Genomic DNA, 20,733 nt, shown 5'->3' with positions numbered 1-20,733 from the left:
ATAAAGCCGAACTTACTGCTCCTTCCTCCAAAAGCAGAGCTCTGCAGCGGTGAGCGGCTGTGAGGAGGTTCTAAAACCACAGTCATTTTGGAAATACAGAAATAAAAGATGTATCTGGTTGAGCTTTGGTGCAGGTTTTGATGTTTAGTTGCTATGCAGCAGCTGGGGGAGGCTTTGTGCAGCAGAAGAATGTTCTTTTTATCACAGAAACCTGGCTGGTTTGAGCTGGGGTGTGCGGAGAGGACAAAGTATTTGCTCTGCACTACACAAATGTTGTGAACTCTCTCAAAATACCTCATCTGGGAAATGGGTGGGTAGAATGGTGAAAGGCAGCGAGGCCACGAAGCTGTGAGGAATCCTTGGGGGATGGGTGCCTGAAGTTTCCTTCTGTAGCTGAAAACAGAAGAGTAGCAGCATCAAAATGGTATGCCAACATCAGGGAAGGTAGGTGGAGCATATGAAATAGAACTTTCCACTTCCTCAAAGGTTATGGGTAAGAGAGCTTGGTAATGAGGCAGAAAAAGGGCTTCATCAGCTACCCAGATGTGAGGATAGGTGATGTGCATCTAGAGGAGGTAGGTGGCTTTTGCTGAGGTTGCTCTCTGGGGAGGGAAATCTAAACACTAGCAATAGTTTAGTATTGGTCTGGTCACTTCAGTGTTTTTGCTTGAAGCTACAAGGGTGAAGAGGCAGGTGTGAACCACAGCTGATGGTGCATGGAGTGCTGCTCTTAGGTGCTGTGGATGCTGCTGGGATGACATTGAAGGGGAGAGTATAGACAGCCCTTAATTGGGCTGAAAGCTGAGCAGGTGGTATGAGGGTAGGGAGGGGTAAAACAAGACCAAAACTGAGGAAACCATTTCTGAAGGGAATTAAAACCCTTTTAAAGAGGAGCCTGAAGAGGGGAATCGTGCTTGTTTTAATGAGAACTTGTACTCACTGAAAGAGAAGCACATTGAAAGAGTGAGGCCATGTTTAATTGCATAGCTGAGCAATTTGAAGTCCTAATGTGTTAGAAGAGGTACCAGCCCCTTGAAGTGGACAGAGTTAAAGGCACGATTGAGACTGGTCTGAGCTTGTAAGAGAATGGGGGAAGCACTACAGCTAAATGCACGCTGTACCTGAGACAAATACACAGAAACTGATGGCATGGGCAGCAAGAGGTGAAAAATAGCTGAGAGTTGTGGACTGGAAGTAATAGGATGAGGCTGGGTAAGAAGAAAGGTGAGGGATTAGATCCATTATTGTGCATTTCTCCTGTATTACAGTTAATATTTTGGGTACAATCTTAGGGCAGAATAGCTAATAGGAAAGGAAGCTGCATTTGCAGTTCACTGAACTTCACGCTACACTCACTGTACTTAGCAATACTCTTTGCCCCAACTTACACTTGAGCCACGCGTGTGGTGTCACTGCGATAGCACGAGGTTCAGTGAACTTTAAGTGTTACATCCATTATGGTTATTGAATGGCGTTGTCTTTTTTTGTCTCTCTCTTTAGAGAGGCTCTGCAGCTTATTAAAATTGTAGCAGTAGGGTCTTGGTCTCTGGACTAGCACTGGTAGATAAGCAAGAAGATAAGTTTTCACTGGGTATTAAATAACTGTGAAAAAAATAAACGCACATAAATCATAAAGAGTTCTGAACTGTTGGTTTGTTTAAACTCCACCACCAGAAAAGAGTCTTAACCCAGGCAACTATGAAAGGTACTTTTGCCGAACAAAGCTGCTCTATTGCTCCATCTTGTGTTACTGGGCATCACTAAGTGTAAGGGCTGGACCTCGTTTAACTAAACCTGACCTGGTCCTGCCGAGCTGGAGGCTGCTGACATAACACGCCTGACCACGTGCTGCCAAAAAGCCTTTTGCCACAGTCCACAGTGGTCAATTTAAAATGTTTCTGCATTAACTGCATTTCTAGGCGTGGTAGAGCTCTTTCTATACTGAATAGGTTCCAGACCAGTTACCTGTTTTAGGTATTACTAAAACAAGAAATAAAAATAGGGACCTCCCCAGCATTTTCTAATTACTCCTTAGTGCAAAAGTGTAGGTATAGAAAGGTGACATTCAGACCTAACTGTAAGAAAGTAATCTTGCAGTTATTCTTTATGTTGAGTAATACAATAGGCATCCCTTACACTTTTTGAAGTTACTGCAAAAATCAGCACTGGTAAATCAGAATCTGTATGATGGGAGATGACAACACAGAGAAAGCTAAGGCTTTCCAAATGGTATCACTGTGTGAGATAGCTTCATTTTTGTAGAGTATCTGAGTTACTTTGTTCCAAGTAATAAATGGAACTTGTCCTATTTGCTGTTTCACTGCCTTCTATATAGATAACATGAGCTGATCGTGGAGAGGCTGATAGTAAAGTGGCTGCTTCAGCCCCGCTGGTCACCCTGATGTGTGAGTCCTCATACACAAGTCCCAGAGCTGGGCAGTAGAAATGCAGCATTGCTCAGCACCAACACCTTCAGATGCACAGGCTCTGTGCATCTGCCTCTCTTGAGACAGCTGTTGGGATGCTGAGCCACTGGGTGCCTGTTTTCTCCTCTTCTTTCCAATGTTCGCATCTGTCCTTACCTGGCCTCCCTTGTTAACACACACACCACACTGCTGATACAATATACATTGAACCAAACACTTATATTTACAAGTCTCTTTAAAAAAGTGCAAACTTATATAATACAGCAGCAGGTTAAATTTACAAATATGAAATTACAAGTGAATACCGAATAAGACTGCGGGTCTTATTTAGCATTTCCCTTTTTATATTGGTCAATCTGTTATCAAGTGCAAGTAAAAAGTTATCAGCACGTGTTTTCTTTGCAAAGCTTTCTTTGTATGCTTGCAAATACAACTAATTTAAACAGCAGAGTTATGTGCAGGCTGGCAGCCCATGTGTTGATGGAAGGTTCTTCAGTTGCAATCAGCAGCTTCTCATCTCTAGTTCTGCTTCCAGGATTTCTCCCCATGTGTCAGCATCCATTGGATACATGCTTTTCTCTGGCAAGTTGTTCTATGAGTGAATGTTGCTGTATTTCCCACTCAGCCATTCTTGTTTTACTTTGCTTTTCCAGTAGTTCCTTACTAACGTGATCTGATGGAAAAACAGACAGTGAAAGTCTTGGAAGTAAACTGAATTAAGCTGTATTCAATATAAATAAGGTTTGGGGTTTTTATTTTGCATTGGAAGAGTAGTGCCAGAAAAAGGATTTGGAATGTGCCTTTGATAGCACACAGCAGCAGGCAGGCTGCTATTTGGCCACCTGGGTGCAGATTGATGTCATTTCTTTGTATATTATTTCTACCACGAACCTCAGAACCCCAGGGGGGGGTTTGGCACCGTGTGATGGGGGCTGCCCCATAACTATTGCATTTTCTCTGCTGTGCTGGTTGGCAGAGCTGATACTGGATCTTATCGCGAGCCAGCAGAACGAGGAAACAAGCGTATAAATTGGAAACGTGCCTCCGGTCAGGGTGGGGAGTTCAGGCCTCCCTGGCACCACCATAAATTTCCACAACACAACATGGGATGTGGCAAAGGTGACGGGGCCAGTAGGAGAGCTGGCAAAGGAGGAAGGGATGTTGGATGCCTGGCAGTTTGAGGGTGTCTGAGGCAGCCTCACCCATCACAGACATGGTCAGTGCAGAGAGATGTCTATAGGAGATGAGGTCCAGTGTCTTCATGGAGCCAGCTCTGGTCATTGCGCAGATAGGAAGAGTGTGGTCAGCAGTCATGGGGGCAGGGCACCTACCTCAATATAAGGGCACTGCCTATCGCATCCACTGCCAACATGTTCCTTTTCTCTCCTTTTCTGCAGTTTGCTCTTTCTCAAGGGTCAATAATAATGCCCCGAGTGACACATTTGCCCACTAATGCTGATTCTGTCTGACATGCAACTTCAATTATCAATTATTAGCTCAAAGGCATGGTTATGAGCATCCTAAAAGCATTTGTTGCACGTATTTCAGTGATCACTCAATATATCAGAGCATACAAGAGTTGAAGGCACTTTTCTAACCAGTTACAGATTAACACAGCATGGGACCCTCAGGGATTTACCCACTATCTAAAGGATTACATCCAAGAAACAGTGCTGTATTATGTGAATGGCTGAATCCGACCCAGTGCCTCAACTTTTCCCAATTGAAAGGACAAAACATTTTACCACCATTTCCCCCCCTTTAGAAGTCACTTTCAGAACCTAAACCTGTTGGAGCCCCAATAAAGTGAAAGAAGGGAGTGGGGTGATCTCTGTTGCCTCCTTCACAACACGCCAGTTATTAAAGCAGCAAAGCATTTAAATAACTATTAATCCCCGTTTGTGTATTCACTTTGATAAATGCTGGGCTTTCACCTGTATCGTTATCACGTCGGCAGCGACAGATGGCAATGGAAAAACAGAAAATAACCCCTAGAGTATCCACTTCCTTTCAGTACCTTCAGCAACTTTCGGTTTCTTTAGCATAAAAGACGAAAAGAGGAAGGGAAGGGGCGTTTTTTCTGAGGAAACACGCCCATTTTCAGCACAGCTTCCGGCAGCCCGGGCTGGTGTGGAGGCCGCGCTCTGTATCTTGCAGTCCGGATTACAGGTGTGTTATCTAAACGAATTTCAGGGCTATCAGTCAGCGAGCTTAACAGCGTCTTTACAACTTGTATCAGCACTATAATCGGTAGTGAGTGCTCCTGCTTTGTGCTGAATGGGGTGGAAGTGTGGGTGTGTGTGGGGGGGGGGGCGGTGCACTCCAGCAACTCCAGTTTGTGCTGAAAGCACAGTGTTGTGATACTTCCAGTGATGGGGCACCCACAGTGTTCTGGGCAGCAATGGTGCTTGGCAGTGAATAGAAGAGTCATTAGACACCCTGTCCCATCCCTGTGTTAATTAATTAACTAATGTAAGGATGAAGTACTCATTGAAAAAAATCAATCAATCGAACCTGGGTTTTCGGTATGTTCTTATGAGAAGTATTTTGTCTCTGGAGCATCTGGACTGAGGCTTTTAAAACCAGATCCAAGCAACTGAGTAAATGGAGCTGCAGACTTGCAGCCTTCAATGAGAGCTTGCTGGATTCCTTAGGCTTCTGATTCTGAAAGCTGGATCTTAAGTATATGGATCTCACATCGGTTTTTATCTCCTTTTTAGATTACTGATAAGCGGATATCCCAAGAACATGCCATATTGGAAGTGGTGGGTGGCCAAGTTCGCATCAAACTGGTAACTTCAGTCTCTCTATTTATGCCTATAAAGCCAAAATACAACTGCTGTAGTTTATTTTAGATTTCCTTGTAATGTTACACTTCTGATTTGAGAAGAGCATTCAGTTTTCCTTGCTCTCTTTCCATAACCTTTGCTTTCACGTTGTTCACGTTGTTTTTTATTTTGTTTTATTGGGTTTGTGGGGTTTTGGTTTTCCTTTAAGGATCAAATTGGATTGAAATGTTAAGAATAAATTTTAGATACTAAAAAAAACAAACCACTTTTTCACTAACTAATTCAATTAATTGTGCTATCTAGTGTATATGCCTATTTTTGTCTTTAATCTTTCAGTGTTGCAGCATTGCTTTAGCTATTCCTGTAGTGCATATGCTTTGTATGATAGAGCTTGGTGGGTGTTACCCAGCCATGTTATGTACACGTGTGCTTTTTTAATGCTAGCTGTTCTTTCTGTCTCTCAGATTCATGTAGATTCATGCTTTTATCAGTCTCCTGAGAATGGCCGTCTGCAACCATTGGAAGCACATGAGCGGCACTCATTGAAATTTGGTGATAGCTTTTCCTTGATGGTTGACAAATACATCTTCAAGGTCCTTTCTGCACAACCTGTGGAGAGCACAGAGAGGTATCAGTATCTGCCAGTTATGATCCTGTTCTCAGTTACAGCATTTTTTTCTTAACCATTAGAGTCTTTTTAACATATGGCCTAATGGGTGATGCCCAGGAAGCACCAAGTCTAGGAGGTGTATGTGATGAGTGCTTTCAGTTCTGGGAATATGGTGTCCTGGATTCTATGTGCCTTAATGTTATTCAGTTCACATCCTCTTCTTGGAAAGTGTTAACAGCATTGCATGAAAGTGTTTTCTGATATTTGGAGAGGAAAAATAAAAAGAGATGGTGTCAGAAGTATAGTTCTCATTTTGAAATTCATCAGGTTTTTCTGCTTATACACTCATCAGATTACTTGATTTGTTAGGTTGTATTATTAGTTTATAGTATTAGATTTGAGAACTGGTTGAACTTTTCTTTCAATGAAACTTAAGCTACATTCACATCACTGAAAGCTGTTAACTTCAGGTAAAAATGATTTGCTGTGTTATAATATATAACCAATGGCAGATATCTTCAATGCAGTCTGATATTTACATCCAAAATACTCAAGTCACTGGGTCTAGGAAGTCAAATACCTGTTTTGAGTTCAAAGATGACAGTGAGAAGTAAATGAATGTAATTTGAATAAAAATTGTGTTGTTTCTTCTGAAGAGACATGTGGCAATGCGTATTTGGGAGGGTGCTAATACTATAAACAATTCAAAAATGGATTTAGAGTGCAGCAAATTGCAGGCAGTAACATCAAGTGTTGTTGTGGCAATGACTATTATATAATGAGCTTAAAAACAACTGAAGCAATGCAGTAGGGATCAGTAATTATTGGAAAATTGCTGGTTCAGAATTCAGTGGAAGGTAGAAAGGCATCTTTATTTCCTCTGAAAATTGTTGTAAGAGCGTGTTAGCTTCACTTCATAAGTTTAATGGCAGAAGTTCAGATCGGCTTCTGTGCTAAAGTAAGAAGTACACGTTCATATTCATGGTGAGTCTGACTACTTAAGAATGGTTTTGTTTCCTCAGGGATAATCAAGAGGCTGATGCAGAAGCAGCAGTTAAGTGTTCACCCTGTTGAGATACGTCACAGTCCATCATTACCTGAGCCAGCATGTTCCACCTCTGAGATGCAAGGCAGCGCAGAAATAAGAAGAAATGACTCCCCTTCCACACATCTGGTGAGTGCTTAATTTTTTACAGTAAGAACTGGTATATATAAGCTTTTATCTTGAGAAGTCAACTCCAGCAGACAAAGTTCTGTGCTCAAAATGTTTATTATTTGTTTATTGATTGGATTATATCCTATAGAAGTATATAAATTTATACCGTACGTTTGTTTTTATGGCAAGTATGTCAGTCATTTGTGCTCTAAAAGTACACAGAAATAACGTAAGTTGCTTCTGGAATATTTTGAGCTGACAGTACTGGAGCTCAATCTGGTACTGTAGAACTGTGTCAAGTCCTAGTCTATAGTCAGTTACTGCCCGCAAAGGGAATTATTCCTAGGGGAATAAGTGGTAGTTCTTTCAATCAGCCTGAAAGAGTCTAATATTTATATCTGGAGAAATTGTATTGTAGATGCCTTGAGCTGGTTGTAAGTGTAACAGCAGCCTGTTCGTTTGAATCATGCAGCAGTGATGGAGTTGTATTGTCAGGATCTTCACAGGCACCTGTAGATAGCTGTGTTTTTAGAGCAAGCGTTGTGTGTTGTTTTTGCTGTTTGTGAATAAAATTAGCTTCAAACAGTCTGATAAATTCCTTTGGTTCCGTAAACTGTTCTTCTTAGAGCTTCTGTTGTGTATCAAGCATCATAGTGTGTGCTAAAAGGGACACTTTGAGCAACGTCATTATGTGGTAGATAGTAACTAAGTGCAATAAATGATTGACAACACAACTCCATCACTGCTGCGTGATTCAAATGAACAGCCATTACTCTTACAGCCAGCTCAAGGCATCTACAATACAATTTCTCCAGGTATAAATATTAGACTCTTTCAGGTTGATTGGAAGAACTACCACTAATAAAAGATTTTCTAGGTTGTTTACTTACCTTTTGGCAAATAGTGCCAAATTGGTGGTATTTCAGTAAATAAGCGTCTATTAAACATCAATTTGGTGTATTTAACTTCTGAAAGGTAGTAACCCAGGCTATGTTTGAAGGCTCTAGCTGATGACAGGCTTGTGTTCTAGTTTTACTCTCTTTTGTAACTGGTAAAAAGTATTAAAGAGTGAGCATTATTCCAGGTTCCTTTTCGTGATGATAATGAAAGTGAACAGTCAACATCTATTCAAAGGAAAAGGTTGCTTCCATCGTGGATGCTGGAACAAGACCTCCTGGTTCCAAGGATTTCCGAGCCTATAACAAAAGGAGGTAAGTTTGGCAGTGTAGTATGTTTGTATACCAATATGTATACACTGATGTGTATTTTAAAGCACAGGTATTTCTCCTGTAAACAAAGTCCAGTTGGGAGTACAGGAAGTGGAAAAAATTCTTGAAACCATGCATGCAAATCTGCTGATATTCCTTATGGCTTTTACCGAGTGTTCTACTTAGATGTAGCTTTAGATTTCCACTGTGTTCAGGGTTTCACAGTAAAAGCTGTGTTCCAAAAGTACCTTTATATATTTTTTTTTTCTTTCAAGGTGGTAGAAACAAAAAAAGCCAAGGAAGGGGAAAAAGCAATATGGAATCTTTAACATCAGAAGTAAATATTCTGCAGGGAAAAAGATCAGCTTCTGAAGAAATTAAAGAGAATTCTGAAGATGAAGAGCAAGATGAGGAGGAAGGGAGATGTCTGTCAAGTTCTTTGTTACAGGTAACATTCTGCTATTAGCAAAATGATGGTATTTCAAAAATGAGAACATAGTTGGCAATGTCATAGTTTTAGGTTGGGTCTAGAATTTAACTGTTTGTTCTGCTTATAGTTTGTGTTTTAACACTTGGTTTTGAAATGTCAGCTCATTGGACAGCCCTGTAACAAGGAAGCTTCCAGAGACTTGGTAATGAGTAGTGTTCTTGCTTCTTTCTTGGAACCTGGGATTTTGGCTGTGGTGGTTCCATAGAAACACCATACTACCAGCTTTGCAGCAGAGATCTGGAAGATGGGACAAAGAACTGCTCTGGTTGTCTCACTTAAAGTGGCTTGGAGCATGGCTTGTTTTTCTGAGAAGCCTTTAGGGGGTTAGGTGATGGATGGTAATACTGATAGTAGGCAGCTGTGGACTTTACCCAAAGTAGTGCCATTCGAGTTGGTTAAATTTTATGGCTGGAACACTGGTACAAGCTCCATCAACTGCTACATTTTGAAGAAATATAGTGAGGAGTGTAGTAATGCTATTGCAGTAGGAGTCAAGAATGGAGGGGAATACATCATCTGAAGTCTAAAATCGTCTGTGATTGTGAGCAAGCAGAGTCTTCAGTCCAGCTGGTCAATGAATGAAGTGTCTTCAAAGTAAAACTGCATTTTTGGGCAATTATATCCTTACTGATAGTGTCCTGCTAATAATGAAAGGATGTTTGTTGTTGATAATGATCCTCAAAACTCATTCTGGTGTGAACAAACAAAGGCTTTTACTGATATTCTTAAATGAATAAGAATTTCTAGCCTCTAACATTAGAACTGCTTGGATCCGTTACAAGATCTCAAAAATACTTTTCATTTTTCTGCTTCATTGTTGTTTTTTTTTATGCTGAAAAACATGTATGTGGATTGGTTTTTAATCCTTGTTACTGAAATTAATGGCTTGTGGAAAGTTTGTGCTTAATTGTGGGTAGTTTGACTTACAACTTGTGAGTAGTTTTGATGTAATGTAGTATCTTTTAATGTGAAAATGTTTTCATGACTAGAAGCATCAATGCTAGTGAGTGATTGTATAATAGAAGCCTCACTTCTTTCTGCTTTTGAATAGTTTCATAATTTTTTTAAATTTCAAGTACAGTAAAAAATTGCCCCCTGAACTCTGTAGGAGAAAATAATTATTACTTTTTCTCAATCCAGTCACAGGAAACTTGGGAACACTGAAGTGTTGATACCAAAACCAAAATCACTCACTCTGCTGCTGTCCCATTTAAGCTGCTGTAGGTTTAGTGAACGTTAACTCAGCTGTCATGTCAGCCAGTCACCAGGTGGCAGTGCAGTCCTACACACGCTAAGAATGAATGCAACCCGTGCTGCTGTCTGATTTTCCACGCTAAATGTATTTTTCTTCTTTTAAGAAATAATCACAAGATCAGACAAGATTCGATTAATTTCCTGTATTTTATCTAATGGGGGTGAGAAGTCATCTTTGACCCTGAGTTGACTTACTTAATACAAGAATCACTTGAAATTACTTTGAATACCTAATACTTAGGTATTAAAACTGATTCTTGTAAAGTAATGTATGTTCTTCTAGAGTCTGCTGTATCCTGACATTTATAACCCATGCTGATTTTTAAGCAGCAGTTCTTTAAATTCAATTTCCATTAAAATCCTTAGACTAGCTAGAGGCCAAGGTGATAGGAGTATATCTACTTGTGAAAGAACTGCGGATGAAAGCTCTGAGATATGGTACTCTTTATATTCTGTGTATGTTCTTAACTAAGGCATTTCATTTGGCAGCTGTATGTAGTATCTAACTGGACTTCGAGAAGTGGAGAAAAAGATTTGGGAAACTAGAATGACGACATGGGGCAGAGTTTGACCTTAATGCTTTTAGTTATGTAGAGTGTGGGTTTTCAAGTTGTTCAAAATGTGACCTTGTTCCACAGAATGCATCTGGATTTCCTCCTGAAAGTACTACGGGAAACATGGAAAGGAATGGCAAGACTCAAACTAAGAAACCTGGAAGTTCTGTGGAAAGAAGTGACAGGCAGTGGCATAGTAAACGACTTAAACCATCAGGTCAGATTTCCAGTAAGACAAATAAACTTGAGGAATCAGAAGACAAAGGACAGCTTACTTGTTCTATCAGCCAACAAGCTCCCTGGGGCAGGACTTCACCTAATGGTGCCCAGGAAGGTGCTCATGATCCCAATGCAGATGTGGATTACGACACTGAGATTTCTTATTCAACCAAAGGTGCTGAAGCTTCAGAAAACTCCAAACAGAGAAAGTGTGAGAGAACGCCTTGCATGTATGGAGCAGGCTGTTACAGGTAAAGCAAAATAAAAACAAACTTAAGCTAGTGTATAATTGAAATAATCTTCACTGGAAGAGAAAACAATGAAGTCATCACAAGGTTTGAGTTCTGGGGGGGGGGAAGTAAAATCTGGTAAGCGTGGGACTGATAAAATTCTTTTTATGTAACTTGTTTCTTAAAATATAAAAGGAGGAGCCAGGGAGTCTTGTTAGCTGCTAATACAACCAAGCAAGGGGTGAAGTACTTCAACAGGTTAAAAGATAAAGTGGAAAGGGAAATGAAGGATACAGGAAACAAAAGTGCATTTTAAAAAGAGAAGAAATTAACAAACCTGTACGTGCCAGCCAAGCACAAATACCAGCAAGGAGAAGAGATGTAAGTGGTACAAGCCCAACCTGGACCCTGTAGGCTTGTTTTATTAGCAGATAAAAATTTTATAAGAGTTTTAGTTATGGAAGTAATTGCATGCCTTGTGACTTGAACATTCAAAGTACTTTTTATCTGTCACCCCTAAGTAACGAAGAATTATCTTTATTGTCAGTTGGCCAGCCAGGTTTCTTCTTCAGCTTCAACTCGCTGCCCAGAAATACAGCGCAGCATACCTAGAAACTCCATGTTAACCCTTATCTGCTTCCCCCTCTTGGCTATACTTCAAGTGAAGAGCATTTCTTTTGTTCTCCCTCTCTTTTCGGTGATTGAAAATATGTTGTTGCTTTCTCTGAGATCCAGATGTTACAAAGAAGTCCTATAACATCAGAAATTTGTTTATGTTCTGTTGCTAGTTTCTTCTGTCCAGAAAAGATGCCCTTTGTTGCTGCATCAAAAAGATGCAAACCTAGCAGTGGTCTTGAAGCTTGCTAGTGAGCGCTATAGGTGACTTTGTGCTCTAAATATTTCCATGCAGACAGAAGTGCAAGAGATAAGGGTAGTCTAAGAAACAGTCAGTGGGTCCAGTGATATTCAGGAAGCTTGAACATTAGTGAGAACAAACTAGCACGAGTGTGTATGTTCATTGTGTCTAATGCTGCAGATTGCAGGGTAAATCAGAAGCTTAAAGATGCAATGTTAATGATTGTGTCAAATTACCACTTTTCATTTATCTTCTTCACGTTGCTTTTGCCCTTAATCACTATCATGCAAACATTTTATTAGTCCATTAAGCTGATCCGGTAGTACAAATGCAGCATCTGTTTTGCTCCTACTGCTTTATTTTGTCTCAGACTAGTTTTCCTGCATGTCTGAGTAAAGTTGAATTAAACATTAGGAATCCTTGAGTAAATCAGAGGGTTAAGAAAGCATGTTTTAGTAACGAATGGTATGGAATAGGAGTCTGCACGTGTGCATTTGTTCTTAGGTCTTGATTCTAAAATGAACTTTTGGCAGCAGTAATATTAGGAAAAGTATTGCATCATAAGAAAAAGCACAGTACAATATACAACAAAACCTTACTCTGGTTGCTGCCAGATCCACCTTTGTAAGCTTGTTGGTTAGGGGGATGCATTTATAGCTTCCAGTGTGAAGGTTTATCTGTGTCACTTCTGTAAGCAAGTGGATTCAGAAGAGGCTGCCAGACAATTGATAATAAAGGGTGGTGGCTGCAGGTGATGACAGCTGTGTTAGGACCTTTACCTTCTGACCACTATACCCTGCATATGTAGTGCTCTTGTTTTGACTTACTGGGGCTGGTCCCAGTGTACGTCAGGCCTTTGTGTGAGCTGTGGTAGCCAAAACCTGATCAGAAGTGGAGCAAGTAGTTAGAGGAGTACAGTTTGCATGGTACACTGAACTGTAACAGTTGTTGGGCTCTGACAGATCAAACCTGTAGTGCCTGAAAAAATAAATCAATCAAAACCTTCAAACAAATGAAAGCCTTAATGAAAGGGAAGAGATGTGCATGTAAGCTTTAGATTTTCTGCAAGGAGGGATGTTGATACAAGCTATGCGCATCTCTGCTTGTATTTGTTTTGCTAGATATCATTGGACAGCACCTAGGAGTGGAATAAGCACAAGTTATCCAGGTAAAGGTAAGACAAAAGATGTTTGTACCAGTTTTGAGCATCTGAAGTACGTGTTTAAGATGCTTCACAGATAACACATAATTTGAGGAGCATCATCTGCTGGCCCAAAGAAGCCCTGAGGCTATTGGAAGATATATCTAGAATCTTTCCATTTTCTTCCTTTTCCATTCTTCCTTTGGAATTTGTTTCATTTGGTTTTAACGAGGAGCAAGATGAAAGTTGTGTTGCTCAAGTAGGGTTTGAAGAAAAATTTGGGATGAAAACGTGCATCTTCTAAAATATAATAACTTGTTTAAATGGCAGCTATTAAGAATTCTTTCCTTGGTGAAAATAATGAGGCACGTCTCTTATTCCAGGAACAAGAAGAAAAATGATTTCACAGAACATTAGTTGCTCCCATATCCCCTTGAGGAGATTAATTATGTCTTAAATGATTTTGGATTCTTGCAAATATCGTTAATAAGTTAGTTCTGTGCATTTAGAAAACAGAGCAAGTAAAATGATTTGGTTTCTTCTCATTTATTTTTAAATGGGAAAAGATATGGGCAGCCAGCTCCACGGTGCCCGAATTTGATTTACGAAGTGATGTTTTCTGAGGACTTGTGGTAGAATAAATGGCGAGTAAATGCAACCCTGCAGTGGTATCTAGTGAAATAGTATTTACTTATCCTACAGCTTGCAGAAATTAACAGCAAAGAGCAGGACAAGAAGGCTGTCACCTTTGTAAATATATTCAAGGGATGCTGTAGTTTTTTATAAGTAGCTCATTGAAGAGCTTATCTGTGGTTTCTGTGTACTCAAAGGAGTTAGTATAAGTCACTGAGGTGTGTTCTGGATGTCTTTGGGAAAATCATCTGTTAAAATACCTCACATTCCTTGCTTCTAAATGTTAAACTTGAAAAAAGCATATCTTTAAGAAATCATAGGAAAAAAAAGTAGATTGTGCTTCTGGTAACGGCATGTTAACAGGGTTTTTTTGTAGTGTTTTTTTTTTAATCTGTGTCTTGAAATCACAATTCATTTTTCTGTGTTCATTTTAATATCATGTACAATGTTTATAAAGCTTTAAAGTTCTTTAAGTGGTGTTTATAGCTGCTTTATCTTGTGCTGCGTGAATTCCAGCCTATTGAGTAGAAGCATATACACATAGGTCAGTTAAAAAACATTTTGTTTGATACATCTTGGATTAGTCTGTTGTAAGCATTGTAGAGCAGAAGGCTGTTTATGCTGGAGATGTGCTCTCACTGCTTACATTCCTGATTCAACTATGTGTGGAGCTGCTATGTCTTGTGGTGCAGCTTCATTTCCTCCTTGTTCAGGTTGTAATGTGATACTTCAAATAAAACGTCACGGTAGCCGAGGCAAACTGTAGTCAGTGTCCTATTCAGTAGACATTTGGAGTAATGTGACAGCATTTAAGTATTCAGCGAGTAAGAATTTGTATGCATAACAGAACTAACAGTTGATACAGGTTGTCTGAAGCAAATATATTATCCCCCAAGTATATATGGAGTCTTTGTTACTGCAGTGGTTCATGTGCCATACGATGGCCCTTCCAACTCAAGCTGAGGCTGCAGTAGTAGTTTCTGTAACAATTCTAGTGCTCCACAAGGGGCCAAAACTGAGCGAGTCAGCCTCTGAGCAGGACTGGTGCTGTGTGATTACCTTAGGAGATGGTACATGGGTTGGAGATCTTGAATCATAGAATCACAAGGCTGGAAAGGACCTACAAGATCATCTGGTCCAACTGTCCTCCCATTACCATTGCTACTACAAGGCACAAAACCATAAATTGGAAATGTGATACTGAAGGCAAGCAGGAAAATTTCTGTTTTAACTTCCTGTGCTACACATGCTAAGAAAAAACCTTTCTGTTACCTTGAAAGTAGGTCTTATGTGCTGCTAAGGTTAAACACAGAAAAAATTGTACTTATGTAATGACAGAAAAATGAGTGTAAATGGAAGAGTGAATTCTCCATATATGTATTTGTCTTCTGCAGGAGGAATCCCATTCACTTTCAGCAGTTCAGTCACCCTAATGATGATGATTATTATGAAACAGATAGTGTAGCTCAAGATGATGACGATAACCGCCCAGAATGTCCATATGGAACTGCTTGCTATAGGTAAGAAGCACCATATGAAATGGCTTTACTGATTTTACAGCTTAAGACTTTTCTCCACGGTTACAGAGCAACACAAAAGCAAAGAATTAAATCTTGAGTAATTCTTGAGTTACATCTTGAGTGTGGCATGTCATTATGGCTCATTTTCTTGTCTCATTGCCTTTTGAAGTTTATTGTGGAGAGACTGCTACCTTCCACGCTCTAAAGTCTGCGCAGAATGCTTAGTAGCGATTTCAGCCTAGCCATCTTAACTTCTGGAAGCTCTTCAGTAACATAGATTCACTCATCCAAAGTTTCAAGCAGTTCCAAAGGGGGTGTCATAATTGATTTTAATTGTTGTTCAGGAGCAGGAATTAGGATAACTGAAATGGTTTTCTTTAAGTTAGAAACTTTTTTTTTTTTCCTACAGAAAAATGAAAAATGGTGTAGAAACAATTCAAGTATGCAGTCACAAGAAAAGCCTGTTGTATACTAACAAAATTAGCACAGTATTAGTTATATTACACTCAGTTAAAAATTGTTAGAGTAGCGTTGCTTGACTGTTTGCAGAGGGGTAGGAAAAGGGGAAAAACATCGATGTGTGTTAATTACCTGTGGTGGTCGCAGCCTGAAGGACAGGAACGTGTTGGCAGGCAGAGAGTGAGTTGACTTCAGATTTTTTTCATTGTTCTAATGCTATTTTTTCCTCAAAAGATGTGAAAAGTTGTAAATTGAACTACAGAAATGAATGATTCTTCCTGTGGTCGCTCTGTGTGATCCTTCAAAACAAGCGGCTCTTTCCAAATCCTTTAATTTCCCAAACTGTTTTATTTGTATCCATATACTGCAAAACATGGAAGCTACATCTGGGTGTTTCAGACCTTTGATGTGTATTGCACTTAATGCATCAGAAGTTATATTCTGTTTTCATTTTTTATTAGAGTAAATAATTGGATCAGGTTTTACTATGTTGAATCAGTGCACATTATGTGACTTTGGAGACTTGTCCTTATTTGATCAACCAGCTATTTTCTTAATAAGAAATAGGTGCTCTTATTCGGTCTGTTTTTCTTCTTGCACCTTCATTCTATAAGCACAGAGACTACAGTAAAGTACTGAACACAAGCTGTTATTTTAATGAATGATGCTTAATGAAAATTGTTTTGGGGCTGTAGCAGGGATGTAAGATAGAATTTCGTGCAAAAGAACAAACAGCATGATGTAAAAAGTCGAAGTCTGTGCAAGTCTGTAACAGTACCTTGATTTAAGTCTAAAAACTGTATTAAAGAGAACAGTAAATTCTAGAATTGTATGATAATATCATTCTAAAATTACATTTGATTTTTATTTTTCTTATAGTGGGTTTTCAGATAAAGAGGGGCATATAGGGAGGAGGTTACTTCTTAATCTTGTGTTGAGGATTCAACTAACAAAGCAGTTCATTTATTCTTTCAGGGTGTTCCCCTTCTCCAGGTCTGTCTATACCCATAAAATACCATGCAGTTTTGGGCTGTTTAAGTGTTGAGCACAGGGGCAAATCATGCTTTTGTTGTTCTTTTCAGAAAGAATCCACAGCACAAACTTGAATACAAGCACACTGTACCTCCAGGTATGCTAAACTATTCAATATAATTAAGGCTGTATATGTGGGGGAATAAATCAACAGTGGATACAAAAATATGGAACAACCGGACAGGTTAGATCAGACAATTTTTCACATGCATAAAAACCAGGTAAAAGGTGCCATGTGGCAACTGGGTATTTCCATGAGTATAGTAATCTTTTTTAATGAGTATTAAATAGAATATAAATGTATAAATTAAATATAGTATAAATATAGTGTTTTATAGTATCAGATCTGTCCCATCTGTTCAGAGCTTTATTAAGAAAAGGAAAGCAGAGGGTATATTTCAAGTAACTGTCAAAAAAAAAACAACACAGGGAGATATCCTGCTTATGTTTGGTGTGTTCTTAAAGAGGTACTTCATGGTTTTTATACCTTTTTGATTATTGGACATTTTTTTTTCCCCACTGAAATCCCAGTGCTATGAAAAAGCCTTCAGAACAAATCTATTATGGACATGTAATGATAATGTATTTCACCTAAAGAATTAGAATTATGACATTATTAAGGAGTAATTTATTGAAGTAACTGTAAAATATTTAAATACTTCAATTTGGGATTTGAAAATACCAATCTTAGAGACTTTTTTCTTGGGGAAGGGTGGTTTATAGTTCCAAGAAAAGCTCACCTGATGAATTTCTCAGGAATCATTCAATACAAAATAGATTTCTGGGCGTTGTGTATTAGGGGGGAATTTTTGTTTGTGAACACGGCATAATCACTGCAGTGTTGAAGAGGTCAGTCACTTTGCAGTGGCCTCTATGAATGACACTTCTTCTGGGTTGTACTCTGTCCTTATTAATAACTTTCTTTTCTTTAGTAACTGAAAGACGAACCCGACAGCGAACTTCCAAGAAAGGTATGTTCTAATTCTGTGAATGGACACATCAGCATGGGCCGTAACCCATATGCTTAAGTTTTTACGTACTTAATAGCGCTGGAGATGCTTGATAAAGCTTACCTTAAGAGAAATGCATTGTTGTTTCATTTTCAGTAGAGACCTGCTTGCTTTTTCATGAATGAGAGTGCTGAAGTTCTATTTGTGCTAAGCTTCCTGGATGAGCCTAACTATTCTTTTCTGGAAGCAGACAAGAAATCAATCTGATGTTTTAGATTTGAAAGATGAAGATGGGTTCCGAGTTGATGAGCTACTGGTGTTCTCTCTCATACGCTGTGCGTGCACACACACCTGGGGCTTTGGTGTGAGGCTGCTAAGAAATGCTCATGGTTAATATTAATATTGATGATCTGGACTGGGGTATACCGCTGAGGGGAAAAAAAGTATTTATAAATTCATATGGAAGATAATGGCAAAAATTGCTCAACAGGCTTTGTTGTTAGGTTATCTTCAGTTGAGATAAAGGAAATGACAGTCTGGGAAGAAGACTGTACTCAGCCCAGGGTAAGGGCATGCTTCAGGTGTGCCAGGGAGGTGGTGGATTCATCATCCCTAAAGGTGTTCATGAAATGTTTGCTTGTTGTAGTGAGAGACATGGTTTAGTGGGAAATATTGGTGGTGATCAGATACTTTGGTGATAGGCGATAAAGTTCTGCCGTAGATGTCAGAGAGAAATTAGATGGTTCAACTTTTCATGAGGTTTTTGTAAATCTAACCAGAAATTATGTCAGAATTATGTAGGATACTTCAGCTGATTCTCTGTCTTCTTGGGAAAGATCAACTAGGTAGTCTGTGCATGAAGTTTTTAGTTTTATGGTTATGATTCATGAATGCATTATTACATTTTTTGTCCTTCCAGGAAAAAGGGGTTTAGAAGAAGGCAGCGATAATGATGGTGAACCAGATGAGTATGATCTCAATGACAGCTTCATAGATGATGAGGAAGAGGAGTGTGAACCTACTGATGAAGATTCTGACTGGGAACCAAGTTCAGAAGAAAAGGATAATGAAGATGTTGAAACACTTGTGAAAGAAGCACAGAGATTTGTTAAGACCAAAAAGTAACTGCACTGAGTAACATTAAGAATGTCCAATCCAGTTGTGTTAAAATTTCTATGTGCAAGAAGAGAAATTGCTTTGAAAACTACTTTTTCCTCAGTGATGTAGGAACTATGGGGATGGTTTAATGGTGGTGAAGGGATTCAGCAATACCTTTCTTTTGGTGTGAATTTCACACTTTCTTTTTGTTTTGTTTTTTAAGTGGTGGAGTTAAATGATTGAGCTCTGTGATTCTACTGTGTGTCAGCTGAAGCAGGACTTTGTAAAACAGAACTTTCTCAGCTATTTCTTCTCCAGCATCATTAGTCTGGCGATAAGAAATACAATTTTCAAGGTCTATAATGTTTTAATTCTCCATCTAAATATTGACATTAGAAAAGCCTTTAGATTTGCTGAAACATGATATATACTGTGTTAAATAAAGAAGAACTAGCCTCCATACCTGCCATATCACAGATTGATTCTTGGCCATCACCGAGGAAATCTGCCAAAACCATTTAACTTGTTCTTCTCAGTTAAAACCTTACATTTCATTAGTCAGCTACTAGCTTTCCTTCTTGGCTTTACTTCTTTGATGGTCTTGATGTACAGCAGTTAAATACTGGTTGCCTGAATAACTTCAGGATATCTCAGTCTACTGAACCTCTGATGATGTTCCTACACAAATTATGGTGTATTTGCTTTAATTACAACTTTACCTGTTGAAATACAGATACATCCCTGGAGCTGTGTTTGGTTCACAAAAAAACTGAAATAAAATGACTATTTTTGCACAGTTAAACTTACAATATGCCATGAGGGAAAAAAGCAACTTATAACTGTGTCTCTGCGGCTTTTTTAAAGGCTTTGTTGGAAAATCCTGCCTTCAGTGTGTTCACAGCTTTCCTGAGCTTATGTTAAAACAAATTTAATGTGTTTCTGGGCACATGATTGAAGCCATGATAATTTAGGAGGCTGTATGTTTGTTTGTTTTTTAATAAATGATACCTGTTTGTTTGTTTGTTTTTTAATATATGATACAGAAATTCAGCAGGGGTACCTGATTTTTCCTAATTGTAGTTAAATAATAGATATCTACATGCAATTTGAGCATTTTAGTTGGGTGATGAAATGCTCTTTGCTGGTGAACTTTGGGGACCGTGTATTCCAGCTGATCAGTTTTCTGCAGCTCATTCCCAGCATGAAGAAAAATGCTGTTGTCCAGGGCTTCAGAAGCAGCAGATATTTGTAGTAATTCCTTATCTCTTTAATATGCTTCTGCAGTCGTATGTTTTTAAATCATTTTTATACCGTTATATCTCTGCTTGAAGAGATTGAGTGTCATGGAAGCAAAGTCTGCAATTCAGATTTGTATTTCGACAGTGTAATCTTTTTTTTTTTTTTTTTTTTTTTGGCAAGGCTGTCAGAAAGTTGCTTAGAATAAATTGGATGTTACTGCAAATTGGTTTGGGGCTAATTTTGGATGCACAATAACTACTTGCAAAATGTGACTGCAGTTTCTCTTAAAAATAGTAGGTAATGAAATGCTTATGGTGGGCAGCCATTCAGTTTCTGTTGGCCAAGGACCTAGGTGATATATACAGTGCCAGAGCAGTTCTGTGACCTTAGCCTTCCTCAAGTAGAAACGTTTATTATTGTGATGTTATCCTGTGAATGGCTTGAAGGAGATAATAGCATTTGGAAAACTGAAACACCTTTTTGTCATGGTTCCTAATGAGTTGTGTAATCACAAAAGCAAGTGTGCATCTGATTCTTGGTTTGTGTGATAGGTTAAGATTTACTACTGATAGGGACTGAAAAAATAAAAAGTAATATCAAAGGTATTGTATAAGGGTAGGATGAAGTTGTCTCTGTTGAACACTATTTTCCTGATATTTTCTTTTGACCTCAGTGTATGTTTTTATCCTTCTAGATGGAGAATCTTGTAACTGCAAGATATTTGAAATTACTTGAAATTACTCAGTTTGTGATACAGGTAAAACATCTCAGAGAGTTAACAAGACACTAAATGCCCAGTACTCCTGTGTTTTCAGTCACTCAGGTATGCACTAAAATTCAGTGGAGTGAAATACAGTCTTATGATTAAA

At 38.9% G+C, this 20,733-nt stretch overlaps 1 protein-coding gene and 1 long non-coding RNA gene across 2 annotated transcripts; one reads left to right on the top strand and one right to left on the bottom strand.

Moving 5' to 3' along the window:
• The first annotated feature begins 244 nt into the window (after window positions 1-244).
• On the top strand, window positions 245-20,733 carry APLF (aprataxin and PNKP like factor). Its single transcript, XM_032443693.1, is given in 12 exon segments — window positions 245-575; window positions 5,147-5,218; window positions 5,680-5,843; window positions 6,848-6,881; window positions 6,883-6,999; window positions 8,066-8,192; window positions 8,465-8,637; window positions 10,572-10,957; window positions 14,961-15,086; window positions 16,628-16,674; window positions 17,510-17,548; window positions 18,447-20,733. Coding segments are annotated over 12 exon segments (1,557 nt in total). The 5' UTR covers window positions 245-509; the 3' UTR covers window positions 18,653-20,733.
• Window positions 2,627-4,599, bottom strand: LOC116653183. The gene is made up of 2 exons (XR_004306647.1): window positions 4,361-4,599; window positions 2,627-3,099 (listed from the first exon to the last, which is right to left on the bottom strand). It is a non-coding gene; the product is annotated as an uncharacterized LOC116653183 (long non-coding RNA).

The sequence above is a fragment of the Coturnix japonica genome, chromosome 3 (assembly GCF_001577835.2).
Source record: "Coturnix japonica isolate 7356 chromosome 3, Coturnix japonica 2.1, whole genome shotgun sequence".
NCBI classification, from domain to species: Eukaryota; Metazoa; Chordata; class Aves; order Galliformes; family Phasianidae; genus Coturnix; species Coturnix japonica.
The sequence above is the reverse complement of the archived record's forward strand: the minus strand, read 5'-3'. Positions and strand labels throughout refer to the sequence as shown.